This window comes from Marmota flaviventris, chromosome 8 (genome assembly GCF_047511675.1).
Source record: "Marmota flaviventris isolate mMarFla1 chromosome 8, mMarFla1.hap1, whole genome shotgun sequence".
In the NCBI taxonomy this organism is placed as follows: domain Eukaryota; kingdom Metazoa; phylum Chordata; class Mammalia; order Rodentia; family Sciuridae; genus Marmota; species Marmota flaviventris.
The window spans coordinates 56,259,041-56,275,319 of NC_092505.1; the positions used below are offsets into that span (position 1 = coordinate 56,259,041).

A 16,279-nucleotide genomic window follows, 5' to 3' on the forward strand; every position below is an offset into this window, starting at 1 on the left:
ACTCTGCCCTCCTCCCCTCAGGCTGTCCTCTACCCCATGAAGCTCAGCGCTGTCCTGGGCCCTGGGAACGCAAAAGGAACAGGGGAAAGAGGCCTCAGGCCCTCAGAGAGCTTACAGTCTCAGTGGCACAAAACGGGCAGTGCCCAGAACGCCCTCTATGATGTCAGACTGAATAAGCAAATCTGCCATGAGTGGAGGGGAGCACAGCCGGGAGCACAGCTCCTCGTGGCTGGTGAGCACAAGAGGAATTCAGGGAACCAGGAGAGGTGTCCTGAGAGCAATCTCCTCCTGCACAGTGAAAAGCGGCCCCTCACCACCCAGCAAGGGACTATAAACATACTGGAGGCAGAAGCCACTAAGAAGGAAAAATCTTGTGACCATAAAATGACTTTTGGGATTTTCATGGCTCTTTTCCCTTCCATTAACAGGGATAATTAAGCAATGACCAGGGCAGGCCAAGCGTGAACAGCACTGGCTCCGGCCTGCAGGAAGAGCTCCAGGCTGACTCGGGACATGGCGCTAATCTTCCCTCGACTTGCTAAAGCCGTAACCAAGTCATCTCCTCTCTCTGGGCTGTTTCTTCTTGTGGCAAAAGATATTAGGCCAGATGACCTCAAGCCCCTCCCGGTTCTGACACCAGAGGATCATGTGACACTTTGGCTCAGCCCTCTCTGGGATTTCTGTGGTCCACATGGATACCTTCCTCTCCTGAGGTGGTAATGTCCCCAGTCTTGGGGGACTCCAGGTCAGGCTGGCCAGATCCCCAAGATCTGCTACGACCTCAGAAAGATCTTGATTTAAGCCCAAACACGGGACACTACATTTCTGCACTGACCGCAATGGACATGAAAAGCAGTTTCCTCAGCCACCAGGAATTCTGACATGCCAGGCTGTCATCCTTTCTGACAGTTGCTGTGCTGCAAAACAGGCTTTCAGACGCATCTGTAGGCCACAGAAACCAAAGCTGCCTGGGACCACCCATCAGGCTGGTTCTCATCTCCACTCGGCAGGGCTGGGCCAGGGCCCACGTGGCAGCAGCCTGAAAAACTCTAATCTATGTCCAGCTAGCACCCTGGCAGGCCGTGAACACAGTAATCCAGATCAGAGGGGTCTCCTGCCTTCGGGGCCAGGCACAGACACTACAGAACCAGGAGGAGGTGCAGTTCCTCCTGTACCACCTGAACCTTCCCAGCACCAAGTCTCCTGGGCAAGATGCAGGTACAGGAGATTCTGACACGAAACATCAAAATGCCCCACAGCCCCTCCCCCACATTCCTGCCTGACAGGTTTGTAGGTACACACATACACACACACACCCCACGCACACAGGAAGTGGCTAGAGCCTGGCCCTTGGCATGAGTCACTGAGGCCCCTGAGAGGAGACACGTCAGTCTCCTACTTCATGGTGGAAAAACCCTTCAATAGGAGAAAAAGGATGCCACTCCACTCCCAGGAGGGAAACAAAGGGTGCACAAGCTGCCTTCCTCTCATTCTCAGCCTCTGTGCTCAGTGACTTGAGTGTGACACCCGCTGGGCCAATCATCCATCAGGAGTTAACTGCTCACCTGTCTCTACACTGTGGTCTCTCTTCCAGCTCTACCCAGTTGCAGCCTATAGCCACATTACCTTTTCTGTTCCCCAAACAGGTGATATGCCATCCAGCTGTCCCCAAGGGCAGAGGCCAGAAATTCTGGGTGAAGTTATTGGAAGGAAGAGGAGAGGAAAGAATAATATAGGAAGCTGCAGGCCAAGCCAGTTTCCAATTTAACTTTACCAAAAATAGAGCTGGTAGTATGATTCCTATCTGAGTTTATCTTTCAGTGGATTCAACTGGGAGACAGGGGAAAAGGTAAGACTAATTATCATTCTCAAAGCCCAAAAGTCAGAGCAGACAGCCCTTTTATTTTCTCATTAATTCAGTGAACAAACATTTACTGAATAAGCAGGTCCTGGGGACCCAGATTCCTTGTCACAGTGAAAGACTCCTGCTGCCTCTGGGTTCATTCACTCCACATGCGATCAGAGGCTCTGAATCCTAACAGACATCCCAGGCTGGGAATTGCTTTGTATCCAGGAGTAAGCTAAATTATGAGGCTAGGCTGTGAAGGCTGGATTGGACTAGTGTAATAAAAGCACAAGTTTATTTCATTAAAAACACATATAACAAAAGAAGTCCCAGGGTCCCTGGGACCTTGGAGGCCATGCAATCTGATCCTCGACCAAAAGTTAACTTAGCAACTCAGTTTTCTCTCCCTCCCCCACCACTAATATGCTCTGTGACACTTAGAAGTTCCTAACTTCCCCCGCTCCAACTTTCTATTATATAAAGATAATCACTGTGCTCACATCTCTGCCATGATGAATAGGAGAGGCACACTGCAAGGCAGCCTGGAGAGGGGGTGGGGCCAGACAAGCATCAGATGCAAACTGCTAGTGAACCGTTACTTCAAAATGATTAATGTCACTCCACAAAAACCTGCATGGTTGTGCCATAATCCTGCCTTGTGACATCCACTGCCTATGGACACACACCCTGATTTATTTCACCAACATGTTGAGTCCTGAAGGGTTGTAAGGTAAACCAAAGGAGGCCCCACCCCTCCAGGGTCTGTGGAGGCAGGGTGACCCTTGAAGTAATTCACAGCTGGGCAGTTAATAAGATCTCTCCAAGCCGGGCATGGTGGTGCATGCCTGTAATCCAAGAAACTTGGGAGGCTGAGGCAGGAGGATTATGGATTCAAATCCAGCCTCAGCGATTTAGTGAGGCCCTAAGCAACTCAGTGAGACCCTGTCTCTAATAAAATATAAAAAGGGGATGAAGGATATGGCCTGGTGGTTAAGCACCCCCTGGGGTTCAATCCCTGGTACCAAAAAAAAAAAAATCCCTCTGAGGAGAAAACAAAGTAAAACCAACTAGTGAACATTAATAAGGAGAATGAGCCAAGGTTAAAGGCTTTCTGGGCAGAACAGGGTCTGCAGGTGAATGCCAAGGCCCCGTCACACGGGCAGGAACGCCCTTGGGCCTGGGAAAGTCTGGAGAGGAGGTCTGGGCTGGGGAGAGGCTGTTGTCACGACAAGCCAGGCAGTGTCACCGTAAACCCCATGGTGGAGCATCTAGACAGGGTTCTCACCACCATCACTGGCACAGAGGGGAAAACTCAGGGAAGAAGTCAGGCAGGAGGAACCGAGATGAGCTTCTGAGAGTCAACTGAAGGGCTGGGGATGTAGCTCAGTGACAGGGTGTTTGTATGTGAGGCTTGTATGTATGTATGGATTTGAGCTGCAGCATCACAAAAAAAGACAGAAAATGAAAAAATAAAATAAAATAAAAAAGGGAGTGGTGGTGGTAAACAGAAGCCTGGTACCATAGCCTGTGCCATACACACGCAGGTATACCCACCTCCCTCCACCAGACACCCTCCTCTCTCTCCAGCCTTCAGGCAGACAGTGACACCTCTGGCTTCCTGAAGGGCATGTGAAGTCCCCAGAGTCTAAGTCCAAAGGGCCTTACCAGGCTTTTATTCAGATTTCACTCTGGGTTGGGACCCCTGGGACTGCAGGAATGGCCCTGCAGTTGAGAGCGTCTGTCACAACCACTCAATCTGCTGTTATTGCTCAAAAGCAGCCACACACACACACACCACAAAAAAAAAAAAAAAAAGTGACAATGTATAAGAAGGGCTGTGTTCAATAAACTTACTTACAAACATTGTGGCCAGCCATCGGCCACAGTTTGCTGATCCTTTATTATAGACTCATGATGCAGTAGGTATACCCAATAATTTTGTAATAAAACAGAAAAGAGTGTATACTACATCTGGTAGAGCAGCTGGCAAGTGTTAAGGGTAAGTAGTGGTAGTGCAGGTAGTAATCCTAATGGTTTGGTGAAACTTATTTACATATAACATTATATTTAACAGTACTGGGTTGCAATATAAAATAGTTTTAATTCTGTGAAATGCAGTCAAAAAGTTTGAAAGACACTGCTCTAACTCAACCCCTTCTCTTATAGATGTGGAAACTAAGACCCAGAGAGATGAAGAACTTGGCCAAGCTCATCCATCTGGCTGTTAGCATAGCTGGAATTAGATCTTGGGTCTTCTGGTTGTCATTTCAATGAACCTTCTGCCATTCCACACGGCTTATGGGCTCATATAAAGATGAAGCCCAATTCTGGGGCCAACTTTCTCTCTGCTTTTGGTTCCCCCACCTCTCCCAAAAGGATGCAGGAGGCAGAGCTGAAGGAGTTACAGCCTCAGAGACAGGCCAGGCTCCAGATGGTAAGAAGCAGTGTCCCTGAGGGACAGCAGCATCACCGAGAGGAAGACTGAGGGCACATGGGTCTGTGGGTCTGCGGGGGGCAGAGGAGCGCAGGAAGGTGAAGCCAATTCCCCTGTTGTGCCGGGCGGAGCTCTAGGTGAAGAGGACAGAAGGCTGCCAATTCTAGTGCAGACAGCACCAACGTGGACAACAGGAGAAAGAGACAGTGAAAGGCCAAGAGAAAGGCAGAGGTGCAGGTGGACCAACAGACAAGAGAGACCAGGGCTGGCTCCCAGTTGCCCCCAGGAACCCCAGCCACCCGCCACACTCAGAGACTGAGAGACAGACTCTGGTCCAAAGAACAGTTCACTCACAGGGGGCATAAAACATCATGAGCAGAGGCTTCTCTTCCTTCTTCAGGAGTCGTCTGAAGTCCTGAGGCACAAAGAGAGACAACACTGGCAGGTCACATACAATGCCCAACAGGATGCCACCTCCCCCTGCCCCTGCCCAGCAGGAGGTCAACATCAGAAGTCACACCAACACAGCCTTAGCACATCAGGAGCTGGAAGAATCTCAGAGTGGATCTATTCTAGACCATTCTTACATATCATAGAGGGGGAAACTGAGTCCCTAAGGAGACTCGAGGGCCACTGGTGCAGAAGCAGGCTACTGGCTTTACTTTTGGCTCCATCTGAACAATAAAAGATGGCAAGGAGTTATTTTTGTCCCAAGTCTGTTGAAAAGGTGGCCCCTTCATGTGACTTTTGGGAGTGGTTTTTGTGGTAGCGAAGGTAGCTGTTTTCTTGTTTGTCCCACTTGGCCAGATGAGTATCTGCTGGCTGTGGTCACGGGGTCAACCCACGTCCACTCATCTCTTCCCCAGCTCCACCTGTGTTCCACTGAACTCACAGTGGGGGGGGGGGGGGGGCGTAAGGATGAGGCCTGCCCCACCCTCCATGAGGTTACAGCCTAAAGGCTTCATTCTTATTTGCAAAATCCTTAGATCAGAGCTTGGCACATTATTAAGCAATATATAATGATTTGTTAAATAAACACAATAAATGTAAAAAGACAAATGGTCACAACAATGCTAATGGGAAGACATAAGTGTCAGCAGGATAGAGGCTGTTCTTCCAACAAGAGCCAAAGATGGATGAGAAAAAGCGGGTCCATCAAGGGCGGAGAAGCAAGGAGACATGGCATTATTTTGATGAAAATGAGCTCCTCTAACCAGTTTTCACTAAAGAAAATTAGAGGTTTTCTTCTTCTGAATAATAAGAAAAATAAGAGAAAAACTCAAAATGCAGCTTCTGGCAGCAACAAGGCATTAGGTAAATAAATGATGGCACACTCCACACAATGGAACACCACCACAGCATTACGAAGGGCGATGAGAAACACTTAAAGCCATGATAAGATGTGCATGTTACATTAAGCAGGGAGGGGGAGCCAGTTACAAAACGGCACTAAAATGTACCGACACTTTTGTGAGTAAAAATATTTATGTATGCATTACATTAAAAGCCTGGAAGGCTTACAAAACATATCAGCAGTGGAAATCTCTCAATGAAAAGGTATGGGATGATTTGTGGGTTTTTAAGGGTTACGTTATATTTCCCTATTTTCAACAACAAATGTGTGTTACTTAAAAATTTGCTGATAGATTAAAAAAAAAAGATTGCAATTTTTTGGTGAGGTTCTCAATAAATCCTGAAAAAGCTTATTTTTATTTACATAACTAGAGGATTTAGACTGGTTCTCAAGCAGGATTAGTGACCAAGTGACTACCAAAACAACCAGAAAGGGTCTCTAAATGATCATGCTGTTTATTTGGAAGTATACAGGGAGCACTGGAAGATTGAACAGGCCAGCATGGTGGCCAGGGGCAAGTGAAAAGGGGATGGGATAAAGGGGAATTTTTAAGGGTAAAATGAAGAGGATGACATAAGTTATTTTGAAATAATATCCTTGGCCACAAAGATCAATAACAAGGGTGCCATCAGTCCAAGGGTTGACCAGTCACTGGGTAGATGTCTATGCAGAAGTATTACAGGTATAAAGCTGCAGGACCTTGTGCAAGGATGTGGTTCTGATGTAATCTTTTGCACCAGTTCCTGTTGTCAGGCATAAATGCATATAAGAACCTCTCCTTCCTAACTTCACGGCTTTATTTATTTTATTATTATTTTGTTGTTGTTAGGGCTTCACATGTATGACTCCATTTTGATTCTGACAAATTTCACACGATATATTTGACCCTAACTAGGGATGACAGATACAAACACTTTAAAAATTACCTCTGGGATCTCTGGAGAGAAAACCCGGTAAAAGATGTGAGAAGAAAAGGTTTTATTGAGCCTGCAGCAATTTGGTTTCATATATTGAGAAGTAATAAATATTACATGCAAAGGATGCTTAATTGCTTTCACCAAGTACAGAATTCTAAGCCTACAAATTCAATCAGTAATTCAAACCTGAAATTGAACTTATAGTTATTTTATGTGGGGATTCTAGAAGCAGAAAAACAGCTACACCTTGCATTTCTGCATGAGAGAAAAGAGCACAAAGAATATCAACAAGATTACTGACAGGGGTGAAGAAAATACTTCTGCTTAATATTCCTGCAGCTATGGAAGAACAATCTTAGGAAGTTCAGGACATGACATTTGTGATAGGAAGGTGCCAAGCAATTGCTTTCCAGAGAAACTAAAAATATTTATCATCTCAGGAGCAACAATCAGTTTGGGCACTTTGTTTTTTCCTATTCTGGGTACCATGCCACCCTCTTCTGACACTTGCCCCACTCCCCTCTCACATATGCCATGTCTTAAAAAAGCTGGCCTATACTGGCACTTCTATCCCAGGGAATGTTGATGCCCAGCCCCTTAAACCAAATCACCACAAACTGACCTCTTTGGGTTGCCCACAAGATCACGTGACCCTCCTCTGGAAAGTAAGGTACCATTTCCTTTTGTGGTAGGGAGTGTTAAGAGCAGAGTCGGGGTTGTGGCTCAGTGGTAGAGTGCTTGTCCAGCTAGTGTGAGGCTTTGGGTTCGATCCTCAACACCACATAAAAATAAATAAACAAAATGAAGGTATTGTGTCCAACTACTTCTAAAAAATAAATATTAAAAAAAAAAAAAAAAGAGAGAGAGTAGAGTGGACCTTACTCCCAGCTCCTCAGGAGGCTAAGGCAGAAGGATCGCTGGAGCCCACAAGTTTGAAGGCAGCCTGAGTAGCACAGCAAGACCCCGTTCTCAAAAAAATGAATAAATAAAGACTGTGGGTTCTAAATCTCCATGTTATATGACATTGGATAGTTGGTATAATTCACCTCCAAAACTTTGGGCCAAAATAAATATTTCCTTCTTAAAAAAAAAAAAAAAACTCAATAATTTTAAGTGAAAAGGGAGATAAGGCAGAATAAGATTAAAGTTATGTTTTATTTTACCACAATAAGAACAAGCATTCTCTCTCCATCTACATGATGCCGCACAGACCACGTGAAACTTAACAGAGAGGTCCTTGCCCAGCCCCATGGGAAGGCACAGCTAAGCCAACAGGGCACTGATACAAACAGGTGAGTGTGGATAGGATGCACACTCAGGCCAGGGGAGGGGCAGCCTGGAACTAGGGCAGCTGGACCTCAGCTAGGAAAGGAGGCAGACTGTAAGCTAGGCCTGCCCTTCTAGCCCTCAATGAATCAGTTCTGGAAACTGAAGTTTAAGAGGATAAATAACGTGTTCAAAGTTACATGATGACTCAGAACTGTAGAGACCTGACCCATGTCTTTGGTAATTCAACCTAAATCAGATTATTTATTCTCATATTATTCTTTAAAAGAGAAAAACAATCCACTTTAAAAAACAAGTCAAAAAAAATGCAAAACCAAGCCCAGCAACATCTCGATGATATAACAAGAGGATATGTATTCATTCATTTAATTATTTTTATGAGCTGTTAACAATCAGACCCTGAGCCTCCCAGGCTAGGCAAGCACTCTATCACTCAGCTACACACCCATTAGGGGGATATTTGAAATAATATTCTTGAAAAGAAAATAAAACATGTTAAAATAAATTAAATAAGGTGTTGAAAGATGGAGAAAGTCCTCAGGCAGTCAACCTGTAACTTGTTGATTATATCACAAAGCTGAGAAGGGGAATCGAACATTAGGGTCCTGGTCCAGTTCCCCTTTCTCAGCTCCTCGGCTCAGCTCCTTTGGAGGCCAGGTACCGGGGAAACTGCACCAAATCAGAACTGAAGCAGAATAGATTACCTTTTCACTATCAATGTGAACAACATCTTTGGCTCCAGGATCTTCCTCCCACAATGGAGGCCCTTTTGGATCCTTCAGAAAGGCCACTATGGACTGAGGAGAACAAAGAGAAAAAAATGTGTTTTAGCCAGGAAAAGAGGGAGGTGGGGAAATAGGGAACTGCCCTGTTTCCCTGCCTGGAGTCCCAGGTACATGCAGTGCAGAGCTTGGGACTGTATGTGGCATATGCATGAAGGGTGAGCTATTTCCTTTGTCTGTTGACATCATTGCTAAGTACCCCCAAATGCTAAGTGCCCCTAAGCACCTCCATCACTCCCACCAGGCTTTGTCAAGCACATGACACCTTCCTGTTCAGCTGATCCATACTTAATTATGCATTTTCATGGAAAAAAATAGAAATTTCAGACAATGAACCGACTTATTCAAACCAGAGACACACTAGTGTTTCTACTAAATCTTACCTCCTTCAAGAAGCCTTTCCAATTAACTGAATAAAGGTCTCTAGCCTTGTCCCAAGTAGATATTTCTGCAGTCACTTAAACCATCAATCCCATAAGCAAATAAACACATTTACTTATTACCTGCTTGCTATTTCTAAATTGGTTGTGGAATAGGTTGGATCCTGACTATCCTCTGCTGAGTCGATCAATGGTCCCAGCCTGGGAAGCCCTCAGGGCAGGGTGCTTATCAATATGGCCAGAAGCCCTGCTATATTTCTCTCCCTGCAGACCCTCCTTCTAGACCAATGGGAATAAGGCTAAATAGCTTAGCTGGCCTTTGACATGTGGACCACTGACCCCATCTCCCCTCCTTCTGGGGAAGGTATCTGAGGGGCAGAGAAGAGGAGCACTGTCCTCCTGCTGCCCTCCCCGCCCCACCTGCAGCGCTTTGCTGGTGTGGACAGATGTGGCATTCTCTTTCCCTTCAGACGGTCACTCTGGGAAATGACTCTCAGTCTATGAGAACCAGGAAAGATTTGCCAGAGACCAGTCACACCTCCACCCTTCCCACCCTGGAGAGAGTTGCTGGCTTGTGTCAACACCCCAGGCTCTCCGAGTCCACAGTTTGATAAAGGAAAATCCTGTTACTTCAGTCAACTTTGAACAAGCTCCAATGAGCAGATAGATGTTAAACTAGGGTGTGTGTGTGGAGGGGGTGGGGTGCTAGGGTCTGTGTGCACATGCACATGTGTTTTGGGAGGGAGGGGTCTGAGGTGAGAAAACACCCCTTTAATGAGATGCATTCAGCCCATCTGCTGGTCACACATAAAGAGGACCTCGGCAAGGCTCACCATTTCTGCAACCTCCGATGCGGAAAGAACTACTAGGGGAGAATGGGAGACTGCCAAGCCTCTGTAGGGTCTCATTCAGGTAGCACTTCTGAATGAAGTGCTGTTCAAATGAAACTGTGAAGTACTTCCTGGCAAGGGAAGAACAGCCATTTCTGCCACAGTAAAAGGCAGACCTGTCCTTTCACAGTCCCTTGTCAATGCTTCACCGTGACAAAATGAGCCAAAGTGGAACTGGCAGCACCTTCCTGAAGCCCACACTCACCCACAGCTGCATAGGTGCCTGCCCACGTGGCATGTGAGGAAGATGCTAGTGGGTGCCCACCAGCCTGCTGTTCCAGAAATACGTGGTGTAGGTGTCCTCAATCTAGGGTGCACTATGGACGTCAGGAGTGTGGAAAGCCCCAACTCACCAAGCTCAGCTATACACTATATGCACAGAATTTCTGTGCATATAGAGCAATGATTGTCAGTGTGCAATGACTGTCAGTGGGATCAGGAACCCATAATGGGTTGGGAGCTGCTCTGGGGGACTCCTGTCCCCACACCCTGCATGAGCTAAGCTTATGTTAGCACAACTTCCTCACCCCACCCCTTCCTCATGAAGAAACAGAGACAATGTCAATGGAAAAAGAAATGGCCTCTTTTAACATAACAACTGCAATAGTCACATTTGTGACCTTCTGGTTTTCAGGGGAGATTATTTCCATTTAACAGAAGTGAACAATCCCATCCACAGGTTCTCTCCCGCTGGTTTACCTGAATGAGATCCTGGTGGAAAGGTCTGCAAGGAGCAGCACCAGGGAGTCCACCCTAGGTGCTCAGAATCTCTGGGAAATTGTTCAAAAGCTGCACTTGGCCTTCAGGACATATTCATGGCTGAGGGCATAGTTCAGAACTATAACACCTTTGGAGAAGGTCATCAGAGGGTCATCTGAATCTAGGCTCCCAGGCATCTCAGGTCCTTACCACTTACATATAAGGACCTCGGTCGATACAAGCCGACAAGCAGAAGTTCCTTTTTTGAGTTTCCTGCTATTTGCAAGTGGGGAGATGTAATATGCCCTCATTTATATGGCCTCTGACTTCCTTAGGGGTCACAGCACAATTCCTCTGACAGGCCCGGGCCCAACCATGCGGATGACAACAATAACAGCCAGAGCATAAGCCTGCAGGCTGTGTGCCACCCTCTCCAGAGGTCCTCCATCTTTCTAGATCAGGGTCCCAGGAATACCCTGAAAGGAAAGCTAATCAGTGACCAAGGCAGGCTTTGATCTCAGCTGCTCAAGCAGAAGAGGCAGAAGTGGTCAGGTAGTCACAGAGAACTTTATGTCACTGTCCCTACACCCTGGAGAACTCTAGGGACTCTGTCCCAGTCCCTCTCAGCCATATGGACTTTAGAATCCTGGGACTATGGGTGCCCACTATGTCAGAAATCAAAGACTTTGACCCTGTACAAGGCTCAGCCCACTGTTCCAGCTCACTGATGCAGAAATCAAGAGGATGGGTGAGGAAGCTACTGCCCCCACAGGAATGGAACAAAGGCCAAGACTCTGTCCCCTCCATCACTCAGTGGCAAATTGGGACCCCTTAGGCTTCTTGCTACATTCATGATATATAGTTCTGAATGGCCACTACTCCCTGATCTATGATCCCAGGACAGATTCCTCAGAGGCCCACCTGATTACAAAACAACAAGCCAGCTTCTCTTTTCAATGCATAAGCAATTCCCCCTCCCACCCCGGGGGAGCATGACTTCTCTCCAAGGACTGATAGCAATCAGCCCCTACAGAGGGTGAAAGCCACACAGTAACCTAACCAAAAGGACAAATTGTGAGCAGATAAACAAGAAGCAACTTGAAGGGTCAGGGGTGGGAGACAGAGGGAGAGAGGGAAGGACAGCTACACAGACAGACAGACAGGAAAGGATGGAAGGAGGCAGATGGAGAAAGGGAGATGACAGACTGACAGGGTCCAACCCAGTCTGAGATTCAGGAGAGTTAGAGAAACTGAGCTTAGCCCAGGCTGGTGCCAGAGGAAACGCAAGGCCCAGGCAAGGCGGGGGAGCAGCATCCGGATCAGAAATGAAAGGAGACAGGACTGAGGAAGAAGATGCCGGAGCTGAAGGAGAAGGGCTGAGGGCTGGGCAGCCGCTCTACATTAAGGGGACGGCACCTGTACATTAAGGATCTCATTTATTTTCATCTATGCTTTTCCATCTACATTTAGATTGGACTGGTAGCAGAAAACACTTCAGTGACATCCAAATCTCATCTGGAACAAGCCATATCAGCCCAAAGGTACCATCAGCTCAAGTTACCTAATGCCAAGTTATCCATGCTAACCTGGGCACACCACACGACCCCTTTGGCAATGGGTGTCCACTATGGGCACCACCACAGAGACGGGGAGATGGCTTTGAAGTCACAAAGTCCTGAGGAGCGGAGAGGCATGACATCACACCTGCCTCACCAGAAAACTCCTAGAAGTTTGTCAACCTCTCTGTGAGGCTGGGTTTTCCCCTTGTGTTAACAATTACAAACTTTTCCAGAAATTCTGTTCACACAGGATCTAGAGATGAGGATCCTCAGGTCTTTCGGAAGAGCCATTGTGCAATCTGCCCTTCCTTCTCTCACAGGGAAACCGCCAGACTCTGGGCATCCATTCAGGCTCTACCCCTGCTGAGAGCGAGGCAAGTGAATTTACCTTAAATGTCACAGCTCGGTTATATTCAGTATGAAATGCACCATCCCTGTCAAATGAGAAAAAGGTGTTAACTTTAAGGATGGTTGTAAAGATGCATACCTTTGGTTTTCTAAAGCATCTTACTAAGACTCAGCTACGGAACACAGTTAAGGATTTTTTTCTTTTAAAAAATAAATATAAACACAGGGAAAAAATCATTCTGCAATAAAATTAATCTAACTAAAAATTGCTGTTCTCTGTGAATACCAATGAAAGCTTTCAGCAGTTACTTGGAAATTGGAATTGTCTCCCATGTACTTACTGGTAATGGAATAATTCAACCTTTTTGTCCTTCGGGCTGAGGTCAACTTTCATCTTCTTGCACAATTTTCTGCTCTCTGTGTCACTGAAAGACACAAATGTCAGGAACCATTTGTTACCTAAAGTCTTCACTTAGGTGCTGACAGCAAAATCTGCTGGTGGCCTTAGAAATAAGCCTGGTAACCTGGAATTCTCAGTAGTAGATGAGAAGTCAAAAGTGGGTTCTTAGAGAGTTAGGGAAAGAACACCCATCAGGATGCAGTCTGATCAAGAGAGACGGGGACAAGCAGACAGGAGTATCACTTCTCCTAAGTGGCCACACGAATGGGTCCAGACAGAGAAAGTGTCTGGAAGCTGAGCAGGTAGATGGCACACTGTGGTAAGAAAAGTAATCCATTCCTAAGCCAGCTCTGGTGGCAGGCACATGTAGTGCCAGCTACTTGAGGCAGAAGGATCCCTTAAGTCATACTGGGGAACATAGTAAGACCCTGCCTCAAGAAAAGGAGAGAGAAAGAGAGAAGGAGAAGGAGAAGAAGAAGAGGAGCAGCATCAAGAGCAGCAGCAGCAGCAGGCAGAAGAGGAGGGAAGAAAAACAGAAAGAAAACCCCATTCCGGGTTGCTTATAAGATTCACCTGGAAGAATGGGAATAGCTAGGATGGTGGAAGGAGACGATCATCGTTATACAAAATTCATGTATGAAGATGTAAATTTGGTGTCAACATACCTTATATACAAACAGAGATTTGATAAATTGTGGTATAAAGGTGTATTAAGAATTGTAATGCAAAAAAATTATGAATGTAAAGCACTCCTCTATTGTGATGTATATAAGAAATAAAAACAAAAACAAAAACACACAACCCCCCCAAAAAAAGATTCACCTGGGAAACTTTAAACCATACTAATTCCTGATCCTCCCAGACCATTACTTCAGGATTGGTGGGTTTGAGGCCCAAGCAAGATTTTGTTTTCAAAGTTCTAACGTGTGTCATCTGTTACAGACTATCTGACCCATAAAAGAGGAAAATTCCCTACTTTATTGAAGAACTGATGAATTTGATCAGATACTGACAAAAGCCAGAGGAGGAAGGGGAGCATTGGTGAAAGGAGCCCCTTCCTTGGCCTCTGAGACATTACACTTCCAATTCTTCTAACCAGAAATGTCTATCAGTGGTTGCTCATGGTTTACAGAGTGCTCATGCATGACCTCATTTAATCTTGGTCCTTTCTGCTAGACAAACGGACCTCCAAGTATGATCCCTGGACCAGCATCACCCATTAGAAATGCAAAATCTCAGCCCCATCCCAAACCACTGAATCAAAAACTCTCGGGGTATTCGAGCAACTGTTTTAATAAGCCTTCCAGGCAATTATAATGCATGCTCAAGTTTGGGAACCACTGTGTGAGACTACTGTCTGGCAGTGGCTCTTTCTCCTTGTCCCCACCTCCCTACATCAGCCCCTCAGAGCCGTACCTGCTCTCACCATCCTCTCTGCATTCAGCCAAGCTCCCCATCAGCCAGCCTAAGACAGGCCATCAGGGTGCATGTGCAGAGACCTGCTTGCTATGTCAGGCCATTTCTCCAGATCTGGACGGACATGGTGAGAGCATCTAGGTCATTTAATACCCACTAGATACCAATGACCACTCTCTTCTACCAAGTACACAGCCACCTGCAGGAAGTCCCTTCTTTCCTCACCTGTTTACATACCTTTCTCCCTCTATAGCCATCAGCTTCGCGCAGCTGTGCACGAGCCTCAGAACAGATGGACTCATTAAATCACTCAGCTCAATTGTAACAGCAACACTCATCGATGGACAAGCAAAATTGCAGGACATCAATGTAAGTGTAAAGATGTAATTTGCAAGTCAAGAAGCGTATCTCCATAGACAGAACGTGTGGGTCAGGGGAGATGTGCCCCTACCCACCCAGGGCCCGGGCTTCCCTCCCCACTAGCCCAGCTGTCTAGCCACCTCTGCGGCCATGATGGCTTCCAGCTGCGGACATGCAAACAGTGGGAACTCAAGAAATGCATAATGCATTGAAAGGAAGAAAGGGTAATGACATCGCAATGGCTCCTCCCTAATGTAGCGAAGATCTTATGAGAGTCAGCAAGAAGAGATAAGCTGCAGGTGAGGAGGAGAGTGGGGGCTGGGGTGGGGATGGTACACAGTAGAAGGAAGGCCCCAGCATCAGGTCGATGAATACTTTCTCATCCTAAAGCCCTATGAGGACCCCACACATGCCTCTTCCAACATGAGCTATTTTGGTTTGGGTTTGTCTGTCCTCCAGGGCTCCAGACTCTGTTGTAAAGCTACACTAATAAGTGGCAGGTTTGTTTGAGAGCAACCCAAAGCAAATCTGGTGCCCTTCCCCTGCCTAAGTTAACTCTATTTGGGATACTCATAACCACTGGCCTGGCACCCTCCTTCTCAGGCTTTGTTGTCCTGTGCTCAACTGTTCCTGTGACCACCAACCACACACTCAGTTGCAACAACAGACAGCACCTGGGGCAAGAACCAAGCCCCAGCCCCAGCCCCAGCCTGGAAGCCAGCAGGAGCACAGCAGGGGCCTGTGACCCTCACAAGGCAGAGGGAAGAATGACAGGGCTCAGGTCATTCCTACCCCAATCTCTGCCCATCTGCCAGAACCTGTACCACGGAAAAGTCCTGATGCTGCAACCTCAGATCCCCTGCAGGCCCAGAACATGCTTAAGAACACTGCTCCAAATTAACCATGTGGCTGGTGGAGCTGGGGGCACAGAGGCACCCTGATCAGTATGGCCCGAGGTCTGGCCCAGACTGCAGCAACAGGCCTTCATTACAGTTAAGTTAATCACCCATCTGTGCCCCAGGATTCCTTGTGGCAGACTCTATACACCCTCTTCCTTAGGCTATGTGAATTCCCAAGAATTCTCTCCCCTTCTCTACCCTCTGAACACACACTCCTTCTGTCAGAGGGGTAGGTAAGGAGGTGGCCTCCTGTCCTGACAGTACACATCTGACACAGACCTGAGAGCTTCAGCCACCCACCGGATCCAGCATGCCCACCTTCCCTTCCCCTGCACTGCAGTTTCAACATCTGATTGCCTGTCCACTGACTGTCCCCATTCCACACGTTAGCTCCCTGAAGGCAAGGGATGGGTTTTGTTCACACCTCCTTCCCCAGGGTCACTCTGGCACCTGGCACACAATAGGCACTATAAATAAGCTCACTGTGGGGGAAGGGGTGGTGGAGCAGAATCAATGATGTCTTGGAGCTGCTGGGCTGAGGTCCTGCACGTCAGGCTTTCTGGGCTGTGTGCTGGGCTCCAGGAATCCTGCCAGGTGACAATTCCTAATGGGGTACTCTCAGCCCTGCTCCCCTCCGCCTAATCCTGTCTCTTAGAGTGTCTAAGTGTGCACGTGAACATGTACTAATTGTGCAGCACAGACAATAAA

At 47.0% G+C, this 16,279-nt stretch overlaps 1 protein-coding gene across 1 annotated transcript in view; it reads right to left on the minus strand.

Annotated features, from left to right (window-relative positions):
* Pdia5 (protein disulfide isomerase family A member 5) overlaps window positions 1-16,279 on the minus strand; it is a 90,106-nt gene that overhangs the window by 42,485 nt on the left and 31,342 nt on the right. Inside the window, exons 4-7 of the mRNA XM_027936098.2 lie at window positions 12,838-12,921; window positions 12,537-12,582; window positions 8,543-8,635; window positions 4,635-4,695 (exon numbers count right to left, since the gene is read on the minus strand). Of these exons, the coding sequence (XP_027791899.2) occupies window positions 4,635-4,695; window positions 8,543-8,635; window positions 12,537-12,582; window positions 12,838-12,921 (284 nt within the window). The remainder of the gene's footprint in view (window positions 1-4,634; window positions 4,696-8,542; window positions 8,636-12,536; window positions 12,583-12,837; window positions 12,922-16,279) is intronic.